Source organism: Brienomyrus brachyistius, chromosome 1, assembly GCF_023856365.1.
Source record: "Brienomyrus brachyistius isolate T26 chromosome 1, BBRACH_0.4, whole genome shotgun sequence".
NCBI classification, from domain to species: Eukaryota; Metazoa; Chordata; class Actinopteri; order Osteoglossiformes; family Mormyridae; genus Brienomyrus; species Brienomyrus brachyistius.
Window position 1 is genome coordinate 15,417,532 of NC_064533.1, and position 14,014 is coordinate 15,431,545.

General features: G+C 51.3%; 1 protein-coding gene across 1 annotated transcript in view; it reads left to right on the forward strand.

Annotated features, from left to right (window-relative positions):
- Positions 1-8,631: 8,631 nt before the first annotated feature.
- The window catches only part of grip1 (glutamate receptor interacting protein 1), an 83,917-nt gene continuing 78,534 nt past the window's right edge, over positions 8,632-14,014 (forward strand). The window contains 1 exon segment of the mRNA XM_049026828.1: positions 8,632-8,912. Within this exon segment, the coding sequence (XP_048882785.1) occupies positions 8,780-8,912 (133 nt within the window). The 5' untranslated portion in view covers positions 8,632-8,779.

The following is a 14,014-nucleotide window of genomic DNA, read 5'->3' on the forward strand; positions in this document are numbered from 1 at the left end:
TATTACATTGTGGGCACTAGATCTTCCTACATTACGATAACCTCTAACTCTTTAGCTTTTTTATTTATTCAGTCCCCACTAGGATAGCCTCAATTATATCCAAATGTGTGAATGCAGTCAAAACTGTCATGGTTGGGATTAGGATTATGCCAGTACGAAACAATGGAGAGTCCCTACAAAGATATGAATATGTAGACTGTGTGTGTGTGTGTGTGTGTGTGTGTGTGTCTAGCACATGGTAGCAGGGTTATCAGTGAGGGATGACACGAGGGGGGCGGGTTACAAACTCATTTTGCATTATGCACTGAACTGCGTATAATTCATCTAACGACACCCCGGACCAAGCCTTGCCAGCCTGTTTGCTGACAGAGCACTTTGTGTGAACTGTATGCTTTTTCCAGACTTCCAGTGCAGGAGTGGTGATATGGGCTAGGCTCTGCAAATCTGATCTCAGAGCAGTGTGAAGACAAGTAACAAAAGTGTGTGTTCCTTTTTCACTCATGAGTTGTTGAATAAACTGTTTAACATACCCTAATAATAGTAATAGATGCTGATGAGAAGGCTGCTGGTGCACATCGCAGACGCTCTCATGCTTTCACACTCCATTTTACCCTTGGCTTTTCTCCTGTCTGTTTCAATAACACTTTTTGTGCTCATTCCTCTTCGTTGGTGCCGGTTGTGGTTGTTGGCATAACAACTTATGATGAATGGTTGTTATTTGGAGCCCTTCAATGGGGAATAAGCCGCGATTTCCTTTCATTAGTGCTGCCGTTGCTGTTCCAGCTGTCCCTTCCATGCCAGTAACACCCCCCAGCTCTGTTTAATGTTCACGCCATTTCTGTGGGTCATATTTTCATCATCTCCTTCCTTGTTGAGTAAACTGCCTCTTTGAAGGTTCACTAAGCCGACCCGACCTGACCTGATCAGAGGTCAGTGGAGGTATCCCCAGACTTGTTGCTGTTGCCTGGTGTAGGGGATCTCAAGCACGTTTTACACCCTGTCCACCTTAACAGTCTTGGTGTGTTAATCTGTCTGGAACCGGATACAGCTGCGCAGATGTCGGCGGTTTCGATCGCATCCCGCTTCTCCGTCTTGCAGTGTCATCAAGTAGGTGAAAAACGTCATCTTGCATCGTACGCTGGCTCCGTCACGTCTCGTGAAGATGTTTTGTCACGTTGTGCCTCTCGCATACGCATCCTTGATCTACACAGCTGTAGCATTTGGTGATGGTCATTATGGGCCCGTGAACAGTTTCGAGTACCGGTGTCACTGGGGTGAATGTGATAAGCACTGGTAACCATGCTGTAATAATAATGGTACTCCTGGGAAAACAGAGGATCCTCTGTGTTCAGTGTCCGTTAGGGTGGTGCGCTTCTCCTAGCTGGTGGGATTACACGCACCGTGGGATTACACACATGCTGCAACGAAGGTGACTACATGTCAGAAAAAGACAGTTTTGTGGGTAAGAGGCCATACACTGCAGTGTCATACCCCCTTTTTTGTCACTGAGGTATCAGCTTGTATAGCTGACTCTCTCAACCACTAGGTGGCATAGCGTTTGAGAAATGGGGTTTGGGTGAGCCTATGCGAAGAACTAGTGCTATTCTCAGTCAGAGTTGTAGTACATCTGTAGTAAATACTTAGCTTTAAATCCTGTTTCTGCTGGCTTGGGGTGACATGCGATTTTCAGTACAGTGATTGCTGTCCTGTTTACCCAAGTGATGAGCTCAAGAGAAAGTGAGGAGCGTGCTCCTCAGCAGGGGCCGGCCACAAATTGGAGCTGTGAGAGCCAATCAGATCCGCCCGCTTAGACAGAGTTCTCTAATGTGTGTCTGGTATAAGATCATAGGGTGACTGCGCATCATGCTACCCATCAGTGAATTATTTGCCCCCCCCCCCCCCACCCCCCAACAGAAAGGTGCAGGGCCTGGGGTCTGAGTATTGGTGCTCCTGGCTGATAGGGTTCCTGGGAACGAGATGTACAGCTGATTTATTGTGTCCCACCACCTAGCTTGGCCAGCTGTCCTGCATACCTCACTCTGTAGCTGGCTGCACTCCCTCTATCCTGCAGCACGGCAGCATTCAGGTCCCGTAACGTAAAGGAGACTCGTGCATGAAGGTTTAATGTGTGAAATTCGATAAATCACTGGAATGGATCTTTGGACGTTTCAGCTGCTGGCCTGGATTCCTGAGGTTATTTCCTGACTCATCTGGTCCGGTCCCGAGTTGTGGATTTTATTAGCTGCCTCATTTCCTATGGAATAAGATCAGTTAGTATTAAATATACACTGAAGAGCCATAACATTATGACCATTCTCACTAGGTACTCACCACTGCTGACCATGACCCCCCCCCCCGATAAACCCCGAGTCGTCTGACCATAATGATTTGGCCCTTGTCAAAGTCGCTCAGATCTTTATCCCTGCCTATGTCTTCTGCATTCAACATGTTGACTATGAATACTGAATGTTAGCTTATCGATTTATATCCCAGACCGCGACACTCACTGTTTTTACTCGACGTTATCATCATTCGCTTCATGTGAGAGTGGTCGTAATGTTTTGGCCTACCGGTCTATATTTAGGAGCGTTTGATGCTCTTGGCAGGACATAAATCAGGAATTCAGTATGTGCTCTGTATGTGTCCTCAAAGCATGGGAGCCACCCCTGCCCCATTTTCCAGTCTTGACTTTGATGAATCTTAGCCAGTGGTCACCAACTGACAGACTCTGAACTCCCCCTTAGCCCCCCTCTTTTGGCATATGTTTGTTGCCCTCCCCTCAGCCTTGCCTTGCTTTGCTGATGGAATTTGGCCCTCACTGACAAAAACACTTTGGACGGCCTGCTGTAATCGTCTCCATGGTTGCAAAGTGCTCCCTGGCAAATGTGGAGGACCTGATGTGGGTTTGTGCTGGGCAGCAGAACCCCTGGTTGATGTACTCGCCCTCCATTTCCAGCACTACCCAGCATTCTGGGGGACCACATCTAACCTCTTTAACCCTACAAGCCTTGACCCCTAACAGGTAGAGATGGATCCAAGCAGCAGCTTCTGGGATTTATGCATGTGAGAGAACCCAGACGACTTGAATCTTAACGTCTGAATTAGAAAGGCTGATGTTTGTAGGTCTTTCCGAATCCTCCCGAACACCGACTCCGCACAAATCTTGTTTCAGGCTCCTTTTTGGAGGTTACCCTCACCTCTTAAACTGGCTTTGATCGATGGGGTCTGTAGTGGAAATGCAAACCCCTGTTTTGAATGCGATGGTAGCGCCACGCTCTCAGCAGCCCGTGAGTCGCTAAGCATGCCGCCTCTGAGACGTTTCTGCTTCAGGACTGTCGGGGAATTCAGATAAGGCTCTGCTCCTTGCGTTGTCTGAGGTGGAATTCATTAACTTTCAGATTTCAGTCATTTAATTTTATCATCTTTTTTTTTCCCCCTGAATAATGCACATTCAGTGTAATGGAGCACAGTATGGTATCGATGGACAGATGGAACAGACAGGCTGTAAATGGACCCTTACTTGGGGCTTTGGGTCTCTGAGCACAATTAGTGTGTCTTTTCTTATATGGTAGGAACCGGTGACCTCAAAAAGTGGGGACAGGCACAGCGTCCATGTGATGGCCAAAATCTTTTAATGCTGGCACGTGCCTGTGAGACGGCAGCTCTCATTGTTTTGGCTGATTGAAGATGTTTGGCAGGCTTTGGCTACCGCAGGCACTAATCCTGGCCTTTTAGGAAGAGCTCTGGTCGTTATCTGATTGTCTGACGCTACAGGTGGGTGGGATCACGTGTCCTGGCCACTGCCTGATTGGTCCAGGCTGTTGGCTGGGTGATGTGTATGATTTTGGTACTGGAGCTAGGCCGGCCTCGATTAACCTGTACCTCTTTGTGAAACTGTAGCTGTGTGTTCAGCCAATCATGAATCGACAAGCTGGTCTGGTTTTCATGGATATTTGGAATATGGAAAAACCATATTTAGACACATCAGACGAGAACGAAGCAGTAAATAATTAGTCTCTTAATGGGCGGTGTGAACATGTCATGGTGATTATCGCACCACACCGTTCCAGCTTTGAGCTTCTAATTTGTATGTCTGTTCATCTGTGGAGCATTTAAAGTGATACATTAAGAATATATACACACACACAAGGCTCAGGAACATCATATCAGCTGATTTTCTGATTGACTGGCATTTTGAGGTGAAATGCTGGATAATTAACAGCCCAAGAATGAATTCTTACTGAGAAGATGCTGCATCTGAATCTCACGCTGTTTCTTAGACATCTATGTACGTATAAACGGCAACGCTAACAGCAGTTAAAATAACCAGCTACATAATTGCTGTTTCTGTTTAATTGGCCATTTGATTTATAGCAGCTAAACAGATTACTGTGGCCAGTGGTGGCTTGATTAAGGACGCGCACTTGTAATTGAAAGATTGCAGGTTCGAATTCCCGACCAGCAAGGCACCACTGACGTACCCTGGGCAAGGTACCGCCCCCAAGCCCTGCTTCCCAGGCGCTGCATTAGCTGCCCCCTGCTATGTCACATTGTCACATATGGGTTAAATGCAGGGGACACATTTTGTTGTTGATTTGTTGTGTGCTGTTGTGTCATCAATGACAGTCACTAAATTCTAAATTCTACAGTATGTTTACAAAGAAGCGAGGCTGTAGACTTTGTGTTAGCAGCTTGGTAAGACAAACCATGGTATTTAAATATATAGCATGTAGTCTGCGTGTGGTACATGTAAACTGCTTCAGATTTATGGATTTACTGACGACACCATGAAAATTTTAAATAGATATTCCCGAAATGTCAACCATGGATTTTGCTGGAGCACGAGTACGGGAAATCCGTTCACAGAATCGTGTAATTGACAGTCCACAGAGTTAGGAAATGTATTCCAGTTTTTTTTTTGGATAACAGCTCAGAATATCTAATTTCTCATTCCTGGTCCAGATTGCCGCATTTGGCATTAATTTGGGGTTTCAGTCAGTCTCACACATGTCAGGTGAAAAGAGAGAGTGGTGCAGCGACCAGGATTATCCCGTCTTCCTGGTTAGTCTCTTTCAGCTGGGTTTCCGTGCAGACCGACGCAGCGTGTGCAGGACTTCTGTGGTCAGTCTTGATGCCTTAATGAAGGGATCCTCAGCTGGCCTTTTGCGTCCCATTGATCATGACCTGGCAGTCGGTTATCTCTGATGGGCCGTGACTGTCCGGCTAGGAGGGGGCCGGGGGTCACCCTCTGGCAGCCCTCATTGCCGTGGTGAGGCGGGGTGTCCCTGAGCTGCTCTCCAAGCCACCCGGCTGTGAAATGAAAGATTCCCAGCTTGTTTGCCATCTGTGATACTCGCAGAGCGTCTCTCTACATTTATCCTGCAGCCGGCCGTGACCTCGTGGAGGGGGGTGGTTCTTATAAGCACTGTCCTGTCCCTTGCTTGATAGGAGGTCATATTTGTGGTTATAGTTCCTTGAGGAAACGCATGATGCCTTAGGTTAAAAGTCTGTCACTAGCTGGCCTCTGTGAGCTTGCATTCCCCACTACAGATGCGATGGATCCTGGAACCAGAGCCCTTGTCGAACATGTCTCAACAATCAATGAAGCACTTCGATGTCCAGAGATGATCTGCTGGTATGGCTGTATGCTGTCCTGCTTAATGTTGGGGTCCTGCTTTTTACACAGTGACCCCATGTTGATGTACCATATGGTCCCAGTGTAGCTGAATCATTGGTTAATAAAAAAAGGTATGCCCAAGAACACACAAGGGGTAGCACACTTTGGTGATTTTGTCCCACAACTGTAGAGAAGCAGGATTTCTCCACTCTTCTCCATATTGCCACTGGAGGTCCCACTTCATTCTCTGCAAGGCAACAATCAAAAACACAAAAACAGGCATGCCATGGGACAGCCCCGGGTCCTCGGCTCCCAGGAACTGACTGATCCAGTAAGCTGCTTCTGTCTTAACTGACTGCCCTACACAAGGCCTTGCGTAAGGTTGCATCAGAATCCCGTCGTGGATTTAACCATACCATCGGGGTTATGTTTGTGTGCTCTGAATATAATGGGTGCCCATTTAAGCACTGTGACGTTGCCATCTTTGGCATTTCCGCAGTGGAGCCTCCGAATGTGCTAGAGTAATGGAGATGGAAACTGGAACCAGGAGTACAGCTCTTATAGAGGAGCATCTGGAAGAGCGACGAGCTGCTTGCAGGTCCGCAGGTCATGGGCTTGCACCCGGCCCTCGGGACAGCAGCATAAAGAGGTGGCAGAGGGTGAAATATTCGAAAGAAACAATATGAGGAGAAGGGTTTTCCATTCTGCTACTGTGCCTTTGTATTGTGCTTCTGCTGGTGTGCTAAACCCCCCACCCCACCCCCCAGGTTGTTTCTAAGCAACTGCATTTTCCCAGGGCCACTTACTCTGTTATGGTTCTGATGATGTGCAGCCCCGACCAATGCAGGGTACTCTCTCACACGCACACACCTATGTACACATAGTAACTCTCACTCACACACCCACCCCCACAAACAACACGTGTACGTACACATAGTAACTCTCTCACACAGACATACACTCTCACTCTAGAAGCTATTTAAGGCCACAAGTTGATTCACACACACTAACTTCAAGTCTCCAGGAAAGTCTACAGAAATGGGGAGGGACAGTGGCTCAGTGGGTATTGCCTTGCACTGGCAGGTTGTGGGCTCGTGCCTCACCTACACTCTCTGTTTGGACTTCGCCTGTTGCTTGGGATTTTCTCAGTTTTTTTTTTTTTTTAACCGTAATGTCTCAGTGTGTGATTCGTGAGCATCTGCTTTACTGGCAATCCATCAGGATAGGAAGATGATCAACGAGGACGGATGGGGAAACTGAGATTTCATGTAGGAATCCTGGGAAAAGCTATGAGGAAATGATTTTATTTTCTGAGCTGCCTTAATGTTGAGGCGTGAGGACCCCATTATTCATTGACAGCATGCAAAAGGGGAGATCTGTGGGTCCTCTTTCCCCGCACATCCTACCCTGTGACCGGGGGGGGGTGAGTGTGGATCAGTCTACCCCCATGCCTTATTGATGCTGCATTGGGCCTGACTATGGAGCATGCATGCCAACTGGACACAAACTACATTAAGAATGAGCTTGCTTTCAGGATGGAGGAAGCGGGCTGTTGCCGCAGGGGGGGCGGAATTCGGGGGGGATTGGGGGGTGAGCTCCCTGGACAGCTGGAGCCCGGCCTCTGCATCAGTGCAGTGGGAGGCAGGGGCTGGAAGCACAGGCCAGCCAAGGAGGAAGCATAAGCAGTGGAGATGGGCCAGGATGGTGATAGGGGGCAGGGGCTCAGTGATGGGCTGTCTGCTCCAACCACAGCGCCCCCTGCAGCTCTGTGTATGACATCACTGTCACGCAGCCATGACCGGTGGTGGGAGGGCTTCTAACAATGCGGGTCCGACTTGTCGGTTGCTTGTCCATTCTTCATTTATTACTCATTGAATCTGCAGCATGTTCCCACACAGTAAAAGGCCATGATTGTATACTACTGCAGACATGTGTTGCATAATGCGTTTGTCTTTCCTATGAGCCTTTAGCTTTGGTTGATTTCGTGCTGCATCTGCAGTCTGTCATTAAGCTGAAACTCACGTATTACAGTTTGGTCGTCCCAGCCTGCCACACATCTGGCCGCATGGCAGCGTGCGCAAGGGGCAGGCGGCTCGCACGGTGCTGCGAGCGAAAGAGTCTGTGTTTCTGCATGCGGGGGCAGTGCCTTCCCGAAGCCTGTCTGTGGCTGAGGGGTCAGAGCGGGTAAAGCTGTCGCAGTCTGCCCAGCCCCGTGTGTAATAAGTGGTGTGTTGAGGGTTTGCACAGCCCTGGGGCTCCGCCTGAATACGCGCAGCCATCATGTGAGTGTGCATCCATCTCCTGGGGGGAGTCCGGGGTAAGACAGCTGTCAGGGACAGATCGTGATGGTGACAGACGGGGCCGTGGCAGTGCGGCTCGCTCGGGCAGGTGACATCTGTACACAGCACAGCAATATTGCATTGTGTCCTTGTTTGTGCCCCTAGTGGTATAACATGGGGGAGCCATCATTTCAATGGGAGCTTAACCAGTAAGTAGAATCATTACTCTCAATGACTTCAATTAACAGACCTTCTCTAGACTTGTTAGTGGATCAAACCATGTCTGCCAGGGGGGGGGCTCTGTTTGTTGTGCCTTTATCCCGAAACGTGTCACACCCCTGTCTCTCCTCCTGCCTCGATGGTTCAGCCCCCCCGTGTCTCCCGGGAAACCCCTATCAGCCCTCTGGCCGTCGGCGGGAAGGCAGAGATGAGCCCCCCCCCCCCCCTTCACTACACCTCCCCTCTGCCTTTTGCTACCGCTGAAGTGGAATGATTGTGTGAAGGAGGGAGGGAGTTTCAGTGAGAGAGAGAGAGAGGCAGTGTGGATAGCGAGACCCTGGCTCTGGGATTCCTCAGCCCGGCTCTCGGCTCCCAGGAAGCAGCGCCACTCGTCTGGAATTTCCTCCTCCCTTGTTTTTGTTTTTTTCGATCAGCCGTTCTCCCCCGCCATCCCCGAGATGCACGCCTAGCGGAGCGGGTGGGGGGGGGGGGCAGGGCCGTGGCCGGTGGGGGACGCAGGGAGGCTGCACGAGGAGGCGGCAACGGCGCGGCACGGAGCTGAGCCGAGCCGGCGGCGTCCTGCGGGAACACTCGCGCACACACACAGAGACACGCGCACACACAGACACTCGCGCACACACACAGAGACACGCGCACCGTTGCCATGGATCGCTTCCTGGGCTTCGTCAGGCAGATCCGGAGGTCCAGGCGCCGTAAGGGGAAGAAGTACCGGCCGGAGGAGGACTACCACGAGGGCTACGAGGACGTCTACTACTACGCCTCCGAGCACCCGCACCGTGAGTAGTGCTGGGGGACCTGACCCCCCTAGTGTGTTTTATTGTTTGGCTGCACACCTGGTGCAACTCTGAGACTGCGTGGTGTATCCTAGGGCACCCTGGGTCAGGTCCCGCGCTCTGAGGGGGTGTCCTGTGAGTGTGGCGCCTCTGCACCTAAATGGTGTCCGTGTGCCGGATTCACCGTGTCACGCTGCCCCATCGACAGCGAGTGGGGGGTGCGTCCCTGCCTCCGGGTTCTCCCTCTCTGCGCTTTAGAGGACAGTGTGCCAGTGCGTCAAACACATGCCTCGCCATCCCATCAGTGCCGCGGCTGTCGGAAAACTTTTACACCTTGATGACTGGGTTCAGGGACATGCTGCCGGTCTCTCTCTGCCACTCTTTCCGTAAAGCACACTGGGTTTCCCTACCTGCTCACTCCAGTACCCCAGAGTACAGGGTGTCAGACGTGGCTGGTGTCCTCCCAGGGCTGCCGATGGTGTGGATTGTGGGTTGATCGGTCAGTCTGTACCCCAAATCCTGCTGGAGTACTAATGGGGAGGTGCTGAGAATTCAGCCTGGTTTCCTTCATCACTCAACAGGTGCGAAGCAGCCCTGAGCACCTGCCCCCCCAGGTGTGCAGGGTACGTTTCGGCTTGGTATGACGGGGCGAAGGTGCTGAATTATTAAGAGCTGCCTGTGAATCAGCAGCAGCTCCTGACTGGCTCCATGTCGGGAGCTGAGGTATTGTTACCAAAGGCGTTTAGCTCTCCGCTTCCGAGCCTGACCCCCACGCGATGCCCCCCTCCGCTTCCGAGCCTGACCCCCACGCGATGCCCCCCTCCGCTTCTGAGCCTGACCCCCACATGATGCCCCCCTCCGCTTCTGAGCCTGACCCCCACATGATGCCCCCCTCCGCTTCCGAGCCTGACCCCCACATGATGCCCCCCTCCGCTTCCGAGCCTGACCCCCACATGATGCCCCCCTCCGCTTCCGAGCCTGACCCCCACATGATGCCCCCCTCCGCTTCCGAGCCTGACCCCCACATGATGCCCCCCTCCACTTCCGAGCCTGACCCCCGCACTCCACTTCCGAGCCTGACCCCCGCACTCCACTTCCGAGCCTGACCCCCGCACTCCACTTCCGAGCCCTACCCCCACCTGATGCGGCTCTCCTCTGCACATGGCTCCTCCGCACTGCCTCATTCTGCCCGGAGTTTAGCCGGGGTCTTGTCCCAGAGCACGGGGTGGAGTGGCCAGCTGGCATGGGTTGAGTTGCGGGTCTAGGGGCAGGAACGCTGCTTGCCAGGTATTTTCCGGGTTCTGGATATTCGTGGCTGCCAAAATCTATGGACATTTTCAAGCTGATTTGACATTTTTCGTAAATGTGGATTTGAGCTTTTTGGGATATCTCCATCCAACATGAAAGAATCTTAACTGTTAACTAATAGATGAAAGCCCCCTGACCCCCCAGGGCACATGGCATGTCCTGTTGCGGAAGGGAGGGAGAGCGGCACCCCGTGCCCGCAGATTATTACAGCTGGATGGTGTGTGGATTCCGGTTCTGTCTGTGCTTCCAGGCTCTATATGCATTGGATGTAGCCTCCACCTCTCCGAATACCTCTCCTCTTCACCTGTGGTTGAGATAATGGACATTCCTTGAGGATTTGGGGAGGGGGGAGTTAAGAATGTCAGGAAAAACAGACCTTTTAGTTAGTGATCGGAGGCAAGTCGAGGCACAGAGCGGCCTTTAAGCCTCCGTCTGGATGGTCCCCCTCCACATTGCGACACCCTTCTAGCAGGCACACCCCCTCCCCACAGGACCGCTCCCCCAGTCGGTACCAGGCAGCCGGAGAGACTCCCGTCTCATGTGCGGGTGTCTCAGCCGCCGCCCCCCAGGTTTTCTGGCTCCCTGGAGCTGGAATCGCCTCTCGCCCCCTGCGGTGCCAGCAAAACAGGAACGTGTCTGGAAATCTCACCTCTAATATCGGAATGACAGGTTTTTTTCTCACTGGACTGGGGTGAGATCTCACTCTGTTAGCCTGAACAGTGCTGCTTAAATTTTAAAGCCCCCAGCTTTAAACATATAAGTAATGCTCATGCTGTCCTGTACGGGTCAGGCAACCAGAGTAAGTAACTGATTGTGAGGGTGCTTGCATTGTTTCCCGCCCATTGTGTTTACTCATAGTTGTACTTACTAGTTGTTCTGCAGAAGCCACCTTGGTGACCTGGAGCAGGGGGGCTACCCGTAGTTTAACAGGACTGGGCAGAGAGGTTCAGAGCTAACACGATTTCTGCAAATTCAAGAATCTGTAAAAGATAAAACCCTCATATTTGATATATTTATGCTAATTGTCCCGTGTGGGCCGAGCCGTTGTGGCTGTGCGTAAGTGGAGCGATTGGCCTGGTAAACTGGGAAAAGCCCAGCGGGATGTGAAACTGAGGGGCCTCCACCTCCTGTGCGGATAATTAAACTGCAAAATCGCAGCTTTTATAAGTTTCATTGCGACACCCGACAAGCCTCTCTGGAGATAATTGCAGTACGACCCCCTCCCCGGACGAGAGTCCTGACAGCCGGTGTTTCAGCCCCCCCCCCCCCCCCCCCCCCATCTCCATGCCGACCTTGTCTCGAAGATGTGAACATACACAATACGACATTTAGCAAGGGAATGTGGAGGGGAGTGTGGTCTGCAGCATGCTACAGGCCTGGCACCTTCATGCATCCCTGAGTGGCGTTCAGTACAGTACTTGTGTGTCTGACCTCAAGCTATAAAATCAAACCATCACTGAACTATAGTGTCTTCCTGCCAGGCTGTTCGGTCAGAAAGAACGTTCAGCATCCTCCTGTGTGCCATCTAGTCATACATCTGAGCTGTAAAATACACTTTAAAGGTTCCACTGCGATTTATCCAACACTTCCTTGCAATATTTCGCTAATAAGATATATAATTGGAGAATAGCTTTGTGGAGAGTAGAATGGAAGACCTAAACTCAAAGGTATCATCTGCTCGTCATTGCAAACCTAGTGTAGAAAATGACCTCTGCATATGAAACATGTTCATGTATTTTCCTAAACTTCCAAAGTAGATCTAACCGCCCCCCCATTCATCTGGGCCGCCGATTAGGCGTGATGTTTGCTCCCATGGGGCCCCCTCAGTCTCGTGCCTGACCTCTGGAGTCCAAGCAGGATTGGTCACATGACAGTGACGCAGCCCCCACTCCCTCGCACACCACAGCACCATCCTTTCCAAGGGCCATGCATTAATTGTCTTTCCTGACGCGGCGGGGTGCGTAACCCCGTGGCGATGTGTTTCTCTCCGCTGCCCAGTCCTCTGCAGGATCCCGGGTTCCTCAAGGTGACATCATGCCCGGCGTCGACTCTGCCCACCTTCACTCTTAAAATGCATCATTTTAATCGCATAAATTGCTCCTCTCTTCTGCTTCGCAGTTGCTCCTTAAGGGGTCGGGTCACGTCTTCATTGCTGCCATTCGCACGGTTGTGGTAAAATTGACTCCACCTCCCTGGGGGGCTCATTTGGAAGTCAGGCTGTTCCCCCCCCACCCCCACGTGTCCTGATCGCTCCGGATATATACAGCTGGCTGCTGCGGAGTAGCTTTGATGGGATTACTCCTGTGATCCCAGGAATCCTCCCTTCCCTTTTCATTTCCTGTATCCAGGTGGGAAGCGGGGCCCTGCACTCAGACTTCTAATTAACGTGCCTCTGCTTCAAGTTGCAGATCTGTGCTCTCAGAAAGACTGACGTGTGTCAGCTGGCAGATTTACAGCCGCATTCTCTGTTTTGTGTAAACAGCTTCACGTGATAGGCTGATACTCAACACAAGCACACCCCCCCCCCATGCCACTCTTCTTCTTCACTAACATTGGCTTTAATTTTTGTGTCTGAAATTTGAAAAACTCACTCCAGGTAGCCATGCTGCCTCAGTTCAACAGCGAAACCATTAGCGTTAAGTTACCGCGGTAACCATCTCAGGAGCGGCACCGCAGCTTGTGACAGTGTTTCCTGAAGATATGTGCGCGAGCTCTGGAAGCCGTAGCGGTGGCTCTCAGGAGAGATGAAGAGCTTTGAATTGTAGATTAAGGACTGGGTTGACTCACCCCCCCCCCCCCCCAAAAAAAAAAAAATATATCCGAATGACAGCTGGAAGGGGTGGAGTTCCCAAAGTGTCTCAGTGACAGAAAACGCGGTAAGTGGGCGTGTGTTCCGTGTCAGACTGGCCTGCAGACTCCGCTGTGAACGCTTCTTCGTTGCATTATTTATCCTGCGTCACTTAGAGTCCACATTTTACATAGAGCCCCTTTTTTCCCCACTGCTGGATATTCACTTGGTAGAAGGGTAGTGGGGGGGGATTCAAGTCCTCTGATGTCTCTTCTCTGTCACGCCGGGTCACGGGGGGGGGGTGGGGGGGTGTCTCCTGGCTGACCTTTAGGCAGCATCCTCCCTCTGTCCTCCATGTTACTCCCATGATGCATCTCAGGATCCCGATGCTGTCTCCCTTGGACGCGTGACGCAAAAACGCAACCATCTCGTGGGAGTTGGCGATAATGCAAATGCAGGATTTTTGCCGACGGCATGATTAGCCTGCGATAATTGGGCTCCTAGCAAAGGCCTGCTTGTGCAGAGTCCTCTGGAAGTTCGACGCCAGGGTCATAACTCTTCAGTGCTAAACACACTAATGGCCACAAGGTGTCAGCTGATCTTGCGGTGGTGAAAATTATTTGCTTTCTAGGGCATTTAATTCTGTGGGATGTGTGCAGACAGGTAGGGGGTCTCCCGCTCCGTTGTGTTTCCTGTTCTCCAACCCCCCTTAAAGACACCGTGCCGTCCTGTGCCTTCGATATTTGCTGTTCAGACACGGTGACAGCGTTTCGGTGGTGAGTGCTTGTCCGCCTCAGCCAGTGGCAATCATCGCATTACAGTCGCGGGGGATTCTCTGTGGTTTCTGTGCCGGAATGTGACAGCAGAGATCATGTGGAGTGTGTCAATCGTTTTGATTGAGTGCTTTATCAAATCTGACAGCGTCCTCAGTCCGGAGGTCCTGTAAGCAGCCTATCTGGCCACAGGGAGCCCTTAAACACATCAGATTATTATAGACACAAGTGCAGTC